At 46.7% G+C, this 15,832-nt stretch overlaps 1 protein-coding gene across 1 annotated transcript in view; it reads right to left on the bottom strand.

Annotated features, from left to right (window-relative positions):
* The window catches only part of snd1 (staphylococcal nuclease and tudor domain containing 1), an 813,248-nt gene that overhangs the window by 67,710 nt on the left and 729,706 nt on the right, over positions 1 to 15,832 (bottom strand). The window contains exon 20 of the mRNA XM_068005235.1: positions 10,535 to 10,604. Coding sequence (XP_067861336.1) covers positions 10,535 to 10,604 — 70 coding nt within the window. The remainder of the gene's footprint in view (positions 1 to 10,534; positions 10,605 to 15,832) is intronic.

Raw genomic sequence — 15,832 nt, 5'->3', positions numbered from 1 at the left:
ATGACCAGATAATCTATTTTAGTGATGTTGGCGGAGGAATAAATATTGGCCAGGAGAACTCCCCAGCTGTTATTCGAATAATGCCATTGGATCCTTTATGTCCACGTGAGAGGGCTGATGAGGCCTCGGTTTAACGAATCATTCGAAAGACGGCACCTCTGACAGTGTAGCACTGCCTCAGCTTAGATTATGTGCTCAAGTCCCTGGAGTGGGACTTGAACCCACAACCGACTGACTCAGAGGCGAGAGTGCTACTAGAGTCTTAAACTTAAACAAAGCCAATTACGTAGGCATGAGGGGAGAGTCAGCCAAAGTTGATTGGGAAATTAGATTAAAAGATATGACGGTAGATAAGCAATGGCGAACATTTAAAGAAATATTTCATAATTCTCAATGAATATACTTTCCATTGAGGAATAAAAACCCACGGGAAAAGTGATCCAACCACCGCTAACGAAAGAAGTTAAGGATAATATTAGATTAATAAAAGGCCTATAATGTTGCGAAGAAGTAAGCCTGAGGATTGGGAGAGCTTCAGAAACCAGCAAAGGATGTCCAAAAAATTGATAAAGAGGGAGAAAATAGAATATGAGAGTAAACCAGCAAGAAATGTAAAAACAGATTGTAAGAGCTTCTACAAGTATGTAAAAAGGAAGAGAGTAGCGAAAGTAAACGTGGGTCCCTTAGAGGCTGAGACAGGAGAAATTATAATGGGGAACAAGGAAATGGCAGAGACGTTAAACAAATATTTTTTTATCTGTCTTCACAATAGAAGACACAAAAAACATACCGGAAATAGTGGGGAACCAAGGGTCTAATGAGAGTGAAGAACTTAAAGTAGTTAAAATCAGTAGAGAGAAAGTACTAGAGAAATTAATGGGACAAAAAGCCGACAAATCCCCTGGATGTGATGGCCTACATCCTAGGATTCTAAAATAGGTGGCTGCAGAGATAGTGGGTGCATTGGATATGACCTTCCAAACTGATTCTAGAACAGTCCCAGTGGATTGGAAGGAAGCAAATGTAACACTGCTATTCAAGAAAAGGAGAGAGAAAACAGGGAACTACAGGCCAGTTAGCCTGACATCAGTGGTCAGGAAAATACTGGAATCCATTATTTTTTTTATTATTCGTTCATGGGATGTGGCGCCGGCAAGGCCGGCATTTATTGCCCAATCCTAACTGCCCTTGAGAAGGTGGTGGTGAGCCGCCTTCTTGAACCGCTGCAGTCCGTGTGGTGACGGTTCTCCCACAGTGCTGTTAGGAAGGGAGTTCCAGGATTTTGACCCAGCGACGATGAAGGAATGGCGATATATTTCCAAGTCAGGATGGTGTGTGACTTGGAGGGGAACGTGGGCAGGTGATGTTGTTCCCATGTGCCTGCTGCCCTTGTCCTTCTAGGCGGTAGAGGTCGCAGGTTTGGGAGGTGCTGTCGAAGAAGCCTTGGCGAGTTGCTGCAATGCATCCTGTGGACGGTCCACACTGCAGCCACAGTGCGCCGGTGGTGAAGGGAGTGAATGTTTAGGGTGGTGGATGGGGTGCCAATCAAGCAGGCTGCTTTGTCCTGGATGGTGTCGAGCTTCTTGAGTGTTGTTGGAGCTGCACGCATCCAGGCAAGTGGAGAATATTCCATCACACTCCTGACTTGTGCCTTGTAGATGGTGGAAAGGCTTTGGGGAGTCAGGAGGTGAGTCACTCGCCGCAGAATACCCAGCCTCTGACCTGCTCTTGTAGCCACAGTATTTATGTGGCTGGTCCAGTTAAGTTTCTGGTCAATGGTGACCCCCAGGATGTTGATGGTGGGGGATTCGGCAATGGTAATGCCGTTGAATGTCAAGGGGAGGTGGTTAGACTCTATCTTGTTGGAGATGGTCATTGCCTGGCACGAATGTTACTTATGAGCCCAAGCCTGGATGTTGTCCAGGTCTTGCTGCATGTGGGCATGGACTGCTTCATTATCTGAGGGGTTGCGACTGGAACTGAACACTGTGCAATCATCAGTGAACATCCCCATTTCTGACCTTATGATGGAGGGAAGGTCATTGATGAAGCAGCTGAAGATGGTTGGGCCTAGGACACTGCCCTGAGGAACTCCTGCAGCAATGTCCTGGGTCTGAGATGATTGGCCTCCTGCAACCACTACCATCTTCCTTTGTGCTAGGTATGACTCCAGCCACTGGAGTTTTCCCCCTGATTCCCATTGACTTCAATTTTACTGGGGCTCCTTGGTGCCACATTCAGTCAAATGCTGCCTTGATGTCAAGTGCAGTTACTCTCACCTCACCTCTGGAATTCAGCTCTTTTGTCCATGTTTGGACCATGGCTGTAATGAGGTCTGGAGCAGAGTGGATCCTGACGGAACCGAAACTGAGCATTGGTGAGCAGGTTATTGGGGAGTAAGTGCCGCTTGATAGCACTGTCGACAATACCTTCCATCACTTTGCTGATGATTGAGAGTAGACTGATGGGGTGGTAATTAGCCGGATTGGATTTGTCGTGCTTTTTGTGGACAGGACATACCTGGGCAATTTTCCACATTGTCGGGGAGATGCCAGTGTTGGAGCTGTACTGGAACAGTTTGGCTAGAGGTACGGCTAGTTCTGGAGCACAAGTCTTCAGAACTACAGCCGGGATGTTGTCGGAGCCCATAGCCTTTGTTGTATCCAGTGCACTCAGCCATTTCTTAATATCACGTGGAACGAATCGAATTGGCTGAAGACTGGCTTCTGTGATGGTGGGGATCTCAGGAGGAGGCCGAGATGGATCATCCACTCGGCACTTCTGGCTGAAGATGGTTGTAAACACTTCAGCCTCGTCTTTTGCACTCACTTGCTGGACTCTGCCATCATTGGGGATGGGGATGTTTACAAAGCCTGTTTAATTGTCCACTGCAATTCACGACTGGATGTGGCAGGACTGCAGAGCTTTGATTTGATCCGTTGGTTGTGGAATTGCTTAGCTCTGTCTATAGCATGTTGCTTCTGCTGTTTAGCATGCATGTAGTCCTGTGTTGTAGCTTCACCAGGTTGGCACCTCATTTTTAGGTGCTCCTGGTGCTGCTCCTGGCATGCTCTTCTACACTCCTCATTGAACCAGGGTTGATCCCTGGCTTGTTGGTAATGGTACAGTGAGGAATATGCCGGGCCATGAGGTTACAGATTGTGCTGAATACAAATCTGCTGCTGCTGATGGCCCACAGCACCTCATGGATGCCCAGTTTTGAGCTGCTAGATCTGTTCTGAATCTATCCCATTTAGCACGGTGGTAGTGCCACACAACACATTGGATGGTGTCCTCAGTGCGAAGACGGGACTTCGTCTCCACGAGGACTGTGCGGTGGTCACTCCTACCAATACTGTCATGGACAGATGCATCTGCGACAGGTAGATTGGTGAGGATGAGGTCAAGTAGGTTTTTCCCTCGTGTTGGTTCGCTCACCACCTGCCGCAGGCCCACTCTGGCAGCTATGTCCTTCAGGACTCGGCCAGCTCGGTCAGTAGTGGTGCTACCGAGCCACTCTTGGTGATGGACATTGAAGTCCCCCACCCAGAGTACATTCTGTGCCCTTGCTACCCTCAGTGCTTCCTCCATGGAGGAGGACTGATTCATCAGCTGAGGGAAGGCGGTAGGTGGTAATCAGCAGGAGGTTTCCTTGCCTTCCTTTCCATGTTTGACCTGATGCCATGAGATTTCATGGGGTCCAGAGTCAATGTTGAGGACTCCCAGGGCCACTCCCTCCTGACTGAATATCACTGTACCGCCACCTCTGGTGGGTCTGTCCTGCCGGTGGGACAGGACATACCCAGGGATGGTGATGGAAGAGTATGGGACGTTGGCTGAAAGGTACGATTCTGTGAGTATGGCTATGTCAGGCTGTTGCTTGACTAGTCTGTGGGACAGCACTCCCAGTTTTGGCACAAGTCCCCAGATGTTAGTGAGGAGGACTTTGCAGGGTCGACTGGGCTTGGTTTGTCTTTGTCGTGTCCGGTGCCTAGTGGTCTGATGCCGGGTGGTCTGTCCGGTTTTATTCTTATGACTTTCTGTAGTGAGATTGTACAACTGAGTGGCTTGCTCGGCCATTTCAGAGGGCAATTAAGAATCAACCACATTGCTGTGGGTCTGGAGTCACATATAGGCCAGACCGGGTAAGGACGGCAGGTTTCCTTCCCTGAAGGACATCAGTGAACCAGATCACTAGATGAAGAATAGAAAAACAGAATATTTTTTAAATAGTGAGAAAATATTAAATGTTTGTGTTCAGTGGGATTCACGAAACACAGAAAGTTAACAAGCAGGAACAGCAAGCAATTAGGAAGGCAAATGGCATGCTGACCTTTATTGCAAGGGGGTTCGAGTACAAGAGTAAGGAAGTCTTGCTGTAATTGTACAGGGCTTTGGTACCTGGAGTACTGTGTACAGTTTTGGTCTCCTTACCTAAGGAAGGATCTACTTGCTTTGGAGGCAGTGCAACAAAAGTTCACTAGATTGATTCCTGGGATGAGAGGGTTGTTGTAAGAGGAGATATTGGGTAGAATGGGCCTATACTTTCTGGAGTTTAGAAGAATGAGGGGTGATCTCATTGAAACATATAAGATTCTGAGAGAGCTTGACAGGGTAGATGCTGTTTCCCTTGGCTGGACAGTCTACAATTAGAGGGCACAGACTCAGGATAAGGGGTCAGACATTTAGGACTGAGATGAGGAGGAATTTCTTCACTCAGAGGATTGTGAATCTTTGGAATTCTCTACCCCAGAGGGCTGTGGATGCTGAGTCATTGAGTATATTCAATGCTGCCTCCACCTCATTTTGTTCAGCACATTTAGAACTGACAGGAGCAGGATTGAATCGCAGGTCCCCCATGTGAAAGGACAATATTCCAATCGAATGTGCCACGCAATCCTCGCGGTTTAGAGCAACATGTGGGCAGATTATAAGCCATTTGCAGTTTTTGATAGTTTCAGAGTGATTGGGGGTTAGCAATATCTGTACAGATCTTTGAGAATGTCTGTTTGTCTCTTGTATTCACCCAAGCTGGCTGCCTGTCAGAATTGAGTGTCAGAATTTTTAGAGTTTTTAAAAAAAATAATTTGTCCCTCTCCCTTCCTTGCCTGAAGGAGAAATTGGCTGGGGTCATGGATTGACAGGAACTGGCTGCCTCTTCCTGTGTGAGTCAAGACTGAGTGTGTCAGTTGTCATCACAGCTGAGCCTGATCCCGTCCTCACCTAACTGCATGCACGCACTTTCCAGTGGCGGTTAGTAGATAGAGATTAGCAGCGGGAACCATGGCTGATTTTCCCCTCTTATCCAGGCACAGTTGGGATAATTCTTTTTTATGTGGGCGATGCTGGCAAGGCCACATTTATTGCCATCCCTAGTAGACCTGAGAAGGAAGAGGTGGACCTTCTCCATGAACCGGAGTCCTTGTGCTGATGGTGCTCCAACAATGGTGTTCGGTAGGGAATTCCAGGATACTGATCCAGTGATGATGAAGGAATGGAGATATATATCCAAGTCAGGATGGTGTGCGACTTGGGAGAGGAGCTTGGAGGTGATGTTGTTTTCATGGCATTACTGTTCTTGTCCTTTTCCGTGGTAGAGGTCATGATAGAGGGGAGGGAGCTTCTATCAAACTAGTTTGATTCCTGGGATGAGAAGGTTGTCATAGAGTCATACAGCACGGATAGAGGCCCTTCGGCCCATCGTGTCCGCGCCGGCCATCAGCCCTGTCCTATGAGTAGAGATTGAGTAGAATGGGCCCACACTCACAGGGGTTTAGAAGAATGAGAGGTGATATCATTGAAACATAAAGATTCTGAGGGGGCTTGACAGGGTAGATGCTGAGAGGTTGTTTCCTCTGGCTGGAGAGTCTAGAACTAGGGGGCATAGTCTCAGGATAAGGGGTGGGCAATTTAAGACTGAGATGAGGAGGAATTTCTGCATTCAAAGGATTGTGAATCTTTGGAATTCTCTACCCCAGAGTTGTGGATGCTGAGACATGGAGTATATTCAAATGTAAGGAATCAGGTTATAGTCCAACAGTTTTATTTGAAAATCACAAGCTTTCGGAGTTTACCTCCTTTGTCAAGTGAGTGAGTGAGTCAGGAGGTAAACTCCGAAAGCTTGTGATTTTCAAATAAAACTGTTGGACTATAACCTGGTGTTGTAAGATTCCTTACATTTGTCCACCCCAGTCCATCACCTGCATCTCCACATCACGAGTATATTCAAGGCTGAGATCGATAGATTTCTGAACTCTAGGGGAATCAAGGGATATGGTGATCAGGCGGGAAAGTGGAGTTGAGGTCAAAGATCAGCCATGATCTTATTGAATGGCACAGTAGGCTTGAGGGGCCGTTTGGCCTACTCCTGCTCCAATTTCTTATGTTTTACCAACTGAGACACGGTTGACAACAGAAGGGTGGAAGATTGCTATTGTCGCCCTCTCAATGGAGTCTGGCAAGGTGATTGCGGAGAGGTCAGGGGCTTAAGGTGTCCTCGCTTCCCGGACAGAGGAGACTCAGTCATGTTCGGGACAAGTAGAGGTGAGAGCAATCCTCAATTGCTGAGCTTAGTCTTATTTATTCCACCCTATTGCTACAGTTTTTTTTTAGGTGAACTTTTGTATTTATTGGACAGAGAATGCTAGTGTTCGGAACTGAACATTGCTGGAGTTTTGAGATCCAGTGTTAGCCCAGTTACTTCCGAGATAAATACAGAGTACAGCATTCTCAACTCTGTTCAAAGTTCATTATCCCCTCCATCAACTTCAGCAACCACAGGGGGGCCCAAACTACAACCACTGCTGGGTTTGACCCGTTTGATTTTCGTGGGCCTGGAAAAGGCCTGTTATTAGTGCTGCTGATTCATAGATGGAAAACCTTGATCAAACGCCAATATTTGTTACCATTTGGAGCTTGAGATAAACGGAGATTAATGGAACATGGATTAAAACTTTCCATGTGGGTTGCAAGGCTCCATAATATGTAGCCAAGTGGCGCACGATGATAAAATGCTTTTGACGGTTCTGCTCTGCCACACTGGTGTGACATTTGTATTTCCCACATCGTCCTTGTGGCTTTGGTTAATGAGATTGTAAATTATGGGCAGAGTTATATTGTAGAGGCACAGTTATTAGGAACCAGGCTGTGGCTGCCTCCACCTCATTTTGTTCAGCACATTTAGAACTGACAGGAGCAGGATTGAATCGCAGGTCCCCCATGTGAAAGGACAATATTCCAATCGAATGTGCCACGTAATCCTCGCGGTTTAGAGCAACATGTGGGCAGATTATAAGCCATTTGCAATTTTTGACAGTTTCAGAGTGATTGGGGGTTAGCAATATCTGTACAGATCTTTGAGAATGTCTGTTTGCCTCTTGTATTCACCCAAGCTGGCTGCCTGTCAGAATTGAGTGTCAGAATTTTAAAAAAAAAATAATTTGTCCCTCTCCCTTCCTTGACTGAAGGAGAAATTGGCTGGGGTCATGGATTGACAGGAACTGGCTGCCTCTGGCTGATTCTTCCTGTGTGAGTCAAGACTGAGTGTGTCAGTTGTCATCACAGCTGAGCCTGATCCCGTCCTCACCTAACTGCATGCACGCACTTTCCAGTGGCGGTTAGTAGATAGAGATTATCAGCGGGAACCATGGCTGATTTTCCCCTCTTATCCAGGCACAGTTGGGATAATTCTTTTTTATGTGGGCGATGCTGGCAAGGCCACATTTATTGCCATCCCTAGTAGACCTGAGAAGGAAGAGGTGGACCTTCTCCATGAACCGGAGTCCTTGTGCTGATGGTGCTCCAACAATGGTGTTCGGTAGGGAATTCCAGGATACTGATCCAGTGATGATGAAGGAATGGAGATATATATCCAAGTCAGGATGGTGTGCGACTTGGGAGAGGAGCTTGGAGGTGATGTTGTTTCCATGGCATTACTGTTCTTGTCCTTTTCTGTGGTAGAGGTCGCCGGGGAATGAGCTTCTATCAAACTAGATTGATTCCTGGGATGAGAGGGTTGTCCTATGAGTAGAGATCGAGTAGAATGGGCCTATATTCTCCGGGGTTTAGAAGAATGAGAAGTGATATCATTGAAACATAAAAGATTCTGAGGGGGCGTGACAGGGTAGATGCTGAGAGGTTGTTTCCCCTGGCTGGAGAGTCCAGAACCAGCGGGCATAGTCACAGGATAAGGGGTCGGCCATTTAAGAATGAGATGAGGAGGAATTTCTGCATTCAGAGGGTTGTGAATCTTAGGAATTCTCTATCCCAGAAGGCTGTGGAGGCTCAGTCGTTGAGTATATTCAAGGCCGAGACTGTTAGATTTTTGGACTCTGGGGGAATCAAGGGATATGGGGATCGGGCGGGAAAGTGGATTTGAGGTCGAAGATCAGCCAGGATCTTAATAAACGGCGGAGCAGGCTCGAGAGGCCATATGGCCTACTCCTGCTCCTATTTCCTATATTTCTTATGTTCTTAAAAGTTACTTTTGGTGAATTGTTGCAGTGCATCCTGTAGATCGTACACACTGCAGCCACACTGTGTTGGTGGTGGAAGGGGTAGAGAGCGAGTCCATTGCCAGAGACAGCAATCAAGGAAATTGCTCTGCCCTGGATGGTGTTGAGCTTCTTAAGTGTTGTTGCAGCTGCACCCATCGAGGTGTTGAGTATTCCATCACACTCCTGACTTAAGCCTTGTACACGATGGAGGGGCTTTGAGGGGTCAGGAGGCAAGCTACTCATCACAGTATACCCACATTCTGGCCTGCTCTTGTAACCCCAATGTTGATATGGCTGATCCAGTGAGCTTATGGTAAATAGTGACCCTCCCCCAAAATGTGCATGGTTGGTGACATTGCTGCTGTCAACGGTCATGGGGAGATGATTAGACTTTCTTTTGTATGATATGATCATTACCTGGCACTTGTGTCACGAATATTATCTACTGCCTACCAGCTCAAGCCTGGATGTTATCCAGATCCTGCTGTGGGCTGCTTCATTATTGGAGGATTTGTAAACAAAGCTGAACACTGTGCAATCATCAGTAAACATCCTGATCTTATGATGGAGGTAAGGTCATTGATGAAGCAGCTGAATATGGTTGGGCCGAGGACACGTCCTTGAGAAGCTCCTGTAATGCGATGACAATCCTTCTCCAATTACCATGACCACCTTCCTTTATGTCAGGTTTAACTCTAGTCACTAGAGGATTTTCCCTTTGACCCCCATTAACCTTAGTTTTGCTAGTGCATCATTGATGCCATATTTGGTCAAATGCTGTCTTGATGTCACCTCTCCTCTATGTGCCCTGTCGCTGTTATCCACCGCCCACTAATCTGGCTTCACCTAAAGACCATACATGGGTCTGAACTCCCTATGGGAGATATACTAATATAACAACGGGGCTGGAGTGGGGCATCTGGCAGTGTGCGTCGCTTGTTAGACCTTTTTTTTTTATTATTTGTGCATGGGATGTGGGCGTCGCTGGTGAGGCCGGCATTTATTGCCCATCCCTAATGCAGAGCAAGGGCTTGGGTCATGGCTCTAGTTATGATGCTCGCATTACTGCTGATCAAAGTTAATTGAACATCATGGTAACTGATGTGTCCACGTCATGAGTGACAGAATTAGAGAGGCAAAATGGATTTCCATGAAACTGAAGATCTTGATGTCCCATTTTCTTTTCAGAAATTTCTAGTCAGCTGTCTCAAAAAAAGATTGTTTGGTCCAAAATCAGACATGTGGGGTCCTTTTTCCTTTCAAAAACAATAAGAGAAGGAGAGACGGAGAGGGGATGCTGATTCCCTCCTAAAATCATTAGGGGGGGAAACGATCTGTCGTGCGAAGACATCCCACATGCTGCATGTAACGCAATACGAATCCCCTCCGAGTACCAGTGTTGCCTAAGATTCCTGTGAGTGATGAAAATGTCAGGTTTCTGAGTAGATAACACACTTGTCTCAGTAATTACCTGTGCAATTTGGAAAAGGAATTAGCTAAAATGTTGGCTATTCCCAGAGATGGCTGCCTCTTATCTGCAGGGATTAGATCAGCCAAGCACACTAACTGGAAGCGATTGTTTGATCACTCTTTTGCCAAAGCAGCAAGGTGCAATGTGGTCCCTTCTTTTTGGAGGGAGACAATTAACACACCACTATATGACTGGGTTGAGGCTACATTTGACAGATTGGAAACATTTTTAATAAGTATGCCTGTTGGAAGGAGAATCACAACCAAATAGAAATAAATTTTTAATTCAAATTCAAAGAGGAGAAAATTTATGCAACTATGGTCTGTGGCAGACACAACATGGGCACCAAACGCGAGGCTCATTAGTTGCAAATGACCCCATTCCATCACGAGAGGGGAAACGATGCTTTTAACAGCAGCAGTATCAAGGGGTTGTCTATTTTAATTTTTCTCTCCTTTTCTTTATCGATGCAACTAACAGTCTTAAAAGATTCAATTCCCTGCACTGACCATCTCTATACTCTTACCGCTTTGCTTGGTGAAGGAGCTGACGGACTTTGGGTACTTACGTTGCCGTAATCAATGTAGAAGACGTGGACTTTGGCAGGAGACTCAATCTTTTCCACTCGGGCTCTGTACCTGTTTTGAAAACAAAACAGTGTGATTAGAGAGACAATGAGTTGGGCTGGGGCCAGTTTACAGCGAGGCCTGCTGCTGAGATCTTGCCTTTGTGTTCAGTCCCTGCTGCCAAGCAAATAATATAAGTAGAGGAGGCAGAACCGTGACGGCTGGTTAAATGGTGCTGTCTGGCTTTGATATAGCTGTTTTTACACTGCAGCTCTTGTCTTGCCTTAACCTGGCCCCCCCAAGCACTACTTTCCCATTTACATTTTTGCCATTCTCAACATGTTACATTTGTACAGCAATCATGTGCAAGTTGTCTGAGTCCTTCACAGGGCAGTGGACAAAGAATAGACACTGAACAGGAGAGAGGAAGGGAAAAGAAAGGGCCAGTGAAAGCATGATGGAGTAGAAAGGTATCAAGGAGGCTTTTGAAGGCAGGAACGTAGTGGGACTATTTCAAAGAACAAGGGGAGTTCTCCTGATGTCCTGACCATTCATTATCACTCAACCAACATCATTAAAAACAAATGATCTGGTCATTATCACAATGCTGTTTGTGGGACCTTGTGTGCAAATCGCTGCCGTGTTTCCTACATTACAACAGTGACAACACTTCAAAAGTACTTAATTGGCTGTAAAGAAATTTGGGATGTCCTGAGGTTGTGAAAGGTGTTATAGAAATGCAAATTCTGTCTGTCTGACTGCAATGTGGAGGTGATGAAGGAGGAAATTCAAAGGGCAGGGGTATAGTGGTTGAAGTATTGGTCATCGATGGGGGAGCAGCTAGTATCAGAGTAAGCTGGTATCAGAGCAGTGGATGGTGAGTGCAGGGCGTGTGACTGGAGGAGATCGGTGGGGTATTAGGGCAGGGGTGGGAGCTGCGATGAGGATGTGGGCTGCAGCATTCTGAGTGAGTCGTATGGTGGTAGAGGCAAGAAGAGCATTGGAGACATCAAGACTAGAGGTAGCAGAGGCATAGGTTAGAGCTTTGGTAAAAGGGGGAAGAGGGGTGGGATCAGAGACACCTGGGGGACAATTTAAACCTAACCAGCCAGTTGGGAAACCAACGCGATTGGGCGCAATTCTGGTTTTACACCCTGTTCGATTTTACTCTCTATTGAAGTTAACGGAAGGTATTATTGGTGTAAAACCAGCGTTCCACCTGATCCCTTGAGTTTCCCACCCAGTGAGTTTGGTTAAAATTACCACCCCCCCCCACCACAATGTTTGGGAGGGGGAAAAAGGCAGTGTTGGTAATGGATTGGATGTGAGGAAGGAAGCCCGGCTAGGGGGGGGTGGGGGTGAGGTAGGGGTATACCAAGGTTTTCCATCAGATATCAGGCAGAAGCACAGCCAGCAAACCTGATCACAGCTCGAAAGATCCACGAGAAAGTGAATCTCTGCTGCCGCTGTAATAAGGTGAAATCAGGCCGTTTGTATTTCTAACTGCAGTTGACAGCAAGAGGACCAGGCTTTTGATGTTGGTAGCAGGGAAATTTAGTGCAGCAGTAAACACAATGAAGGATGTGCATTCAACCCAGTGTCAGCTCTGGCGGTTTTTCTGCATGCTGTTTCTCCCTGCCTCATTTCCTTTCTTATTCGCCATCATTCTCAAAAGGTGCAGGCTCATGGTACTGGAGCAGTGAGAAACGTGATGCATCACATAGAATGTACAGCACAGAAATAGGCCATTCGGCCCCAACTGGTCTATGTCGGTGTTTATGCTCCATACGAGCCTCCTCCCACCCCTCTTCATCTAACCTTATCAGCATCATACCTCATCATCAGATGCTGGCAGCCTTCCAATGCTTCACCCCAGAGCTCACTCCTCACAATTATGCTGCAGCTATACAAAACCCTGGTTAGACCGCACCTGGAGTACTGTGAGCAGTTCTGGGCACCGCACCTTCAGAAGGACATATTAGCCTTGGAGGGAGTGCAGCGTAGGTTTACTAGAATGATACCCGGACTTCAAGGGTTAAGTTATGAGGAGTGATTATACAAATTGGGGTTGTATTCTCTGGAGTTTCGAAGGTTAAGATGTGATCTGATCGAAGTTTATAAGATATTAAGGGGAACGGGTAGGGTGGATAGAGAGAAACTATTTCCGCTGGTTGAGGATTCTAGGTGTAGGGGGCACAGTCAAAAAATTAGAGCCAGACCTTTCAGGAGTGAGATTAGAAAACATTTCTACACACAAAGGGTTGTAGAAGTTTGGAACTCTCTTCCGCAAACGGCAATTGATAGTAGCTCAATTGCTAAATTTAAATCTGAGATAGATAGCTTTTTGGCAACCAAAGGTATTAAGGGATATGGGCCAAAGGCAGGTATATGGAGTTAGATCACAGATCAGCCATGATCTTATCAAATGGCGGAGCAGGCACGAGGGGCTGAATGACGCCTACTCCTGTTCCTATGTTCCGATGTGAGCCTCAACAATGAGCGTTGACAACCTATTTGATCATGACGGGCCTCAGGACTCTTCTCACCCGACATCCACATCCGCTTTCAGCAGTGGCTAAGTAAATAGTGATCAGGAGTGGGAACCCCGGCTGACTTGTTCTCTCCACTGCCGAGGGTCACTTGAGGGCAACGACAGCACTCTTAATGGCTGCCTCAACTAACAGCACAGGCCAGGGATCGAACCTGTAAGCTTAGGGATCTGTACGGCTCAGCACCACACCACAAAATGCTATTGGTAGAGCTAAATTATTTCACTATCTGCAGTTCCAGAGGTCCCAGGCAGAGCCCTGCACTCCTGTATCAGTGCAGCAGACAGGCTCTCCTGCAGCTGCTGTAGAGCAATGAGCAATGATATCCTGGCTTCAGCATTTCCAGGTTTCTAGCTCTCTGATCTGTATACAGCAGTAAACAGTAAACTTCCCCACCTCTTGCCTGATATTTCTGCCCACCTTATGAAAGCGAAGAACTGTGACATTAAAAACCACCAGCTTTAAGCTTTCCCACACCGTGGGCGACATTTCTCATGGATCCAGTAACCAGCTCTGTGTTGTTCTGACCAGAAATCAGCCTGATAATCTGCGCCTAGAGGGTAACTTTCCCATACTCCGCCCCGAGGGGGTAACTATCCCATACTCCGCCCAGAGGGGGTAACTATCCCATACTCCGCCCAGAGGGGGTAACTATCCCATACTCCGCCCCGAGGGGGTAACTATCCCATACTCCGCCCCGAGGGGGTAACTATCCCATACTCCGCCCCGAGGGGGTAACTATCCCATACTCCGCCCCGAGGGGGTAACTATCCCATACTCCGCCCCGAGGGGGTAACTATCCCATACTCCGCCCCGAGGGGGTAACTATCCCATACTCCGCCCCGAGGGGGTAACTATCCCATACTCCGCCCCGAGGGGGTAACTATCCCATACTCCGCCCCGAGGGGGTATCAGCTTTCTCATTGATTTTTCATGTATTTGGAGTTTGCAGAGAATGGTGGGAAATGTTTCTTGAACAAACTGCTTATCAAATAAGTCCTTAAAACAACACATAGCAGTTTGTTTTACACTGAACGCTCCATGTGGTTGTACTTACACACAAGTCTAATAACAGGAATTTAAACTTGCAAATGAGCCTTTTAATTTTCTCCCCATCTCTCCTGAAGATGCTGACTCCTGCTGGGTTATGGTTTCTCCTCATCCAATTGCCATTCTTTAAGTGCGAGACTAGACAGTGAGAGTTGGCAGACTATTCGACTGCAGGGGAAGGGGTGGGGAAGGGGTGGGTAAGGCAACACAGGATAACCTGATCTGCTCTCACCCAATATTCATACATGTGCACCTTTCAGCAGAAGTCACTGGACGTGAGGGAAGTGAATCCTGGCTGATTTTTCCTCAGGGGCACTGGGACTGAATGTAGCATTAATCCTGCCACCACCCCTCCAGGCTGGGATGAATGAACTCAACACAGAGAATCAAATTTGGGAGAGAACCAGAGAACTTCCTTGCTATATGGCTCAGTGCCACACAACTTGTGCATTTACTAACCGAGCTAGGCATTTTAAGGAAGAAGCTTCACAGGAAAGAATTATTTTGAAGTGTTATCACTACTGTTTTGTTGGCAAACGTGGCAGTCTATTTATGCACAAGCAGCAACGAGACAAATCACCAGTTAATCTGTTTTAGTGGTATTGGTTCGGGATAAATGTTAGCCAGGACTCCAGAAAGCCTCCCCTGAACTGTATCATGGGATATTTTGTCAACTGAACAGGCAAGCAGGGCCTGGCTTTAATATCTCATCTCACTCCGTCAGTACTGCATTGAAGTGTCAGCCAATATTATGTGTTTAAGTTCCTTGAGTGGGCTGTGGATGCTCAGTTGTTGAGTATATTCAAGATTGAGATCGATGGACATTTGGACACTAAGGGAATCAAGGGATGTGGGGATGGAACAAGAAAGTGGAGTTGAGGTAGAAGGTCAGCCTTGATCTTATTGAATGGCGCAGCAGGCTTGAGGGGCTGTATGGCCTACTCCTGCTCCTATTTCTTATGTTCATATGTTAGTATGCCTCCAACTGTTTGACCACGGGGAGCATCACATCCAAGTTTCATTCTGCACTCACTCAGCATCTACACACATTCCAGCAGCAGGTTGGGGGGGGGGGGGGGGAGGAAAACGACAACAGGACACTGATTAGTGGCCCCAAGTGGTTACGCTGTTTGATTTTTCCTCTATGTAGCCTGGGGTGCCGAGGTCAATAGCAGCATCTGGACTGTGCCCTGGCAGATATCCTGCTAATTCAGCACAAACTGGGAATCGAAAAGAAGAGCTTATTATTTGTTAACTGATGGACTGGACTGTCCAGCTGGCACAGTTAAAGCAGAATCAGTCAATACGTTCATGAAAGGAAATGGCCGGATTACCAGATCAGTAGAGGGAAATGGGTTTGATCTCCGAAGGGTAGGGTGAGAACCAGACGCATTGAGCAACCTGTTCTTGCTCTGTGTCCTCAGTGGCGATGTATTGCTATGAGTAATCCAGCATCACACAGAAGCACTCTAAGTCAACATTTGTCAAAATCTAGTGTTTTTTTGGAGGATCTGGCTGTAACTGAAAAGATGATTCTAACAATTGCTATCAGTTAACAATTGATCCAAAACAAATATCAGTTCTTTGTTCCTTTCAAAAGGTTATTATCCAACATTTGATAAGATTTTTGGAGAGGTGGAACAATACACATTTAGGATGAGGAATCTGAAGCACAGCCAAACACACTTGAACCCCAACAAC

This window comes from Heptranchias perlo, chromosome 24 (assembly GCF_035084215.1).
Source record: "Heptranchias perlo isolate sHepPer1 chromosome 24, sHepPer1.hap1, whole genome shotgun sequence".
Classification (NCBI taxonomy): Eukaryota; Metazoa; Chordata; class Chondrichthyes; order Hexanchiformes; family Hexanchidae; genus Heptranchias; species Heptranchias perlo.
Note: the sequence above shows the minus strand (reverse complement) of the source record. Positions and strands in the feature narration are given on the sequence as shown.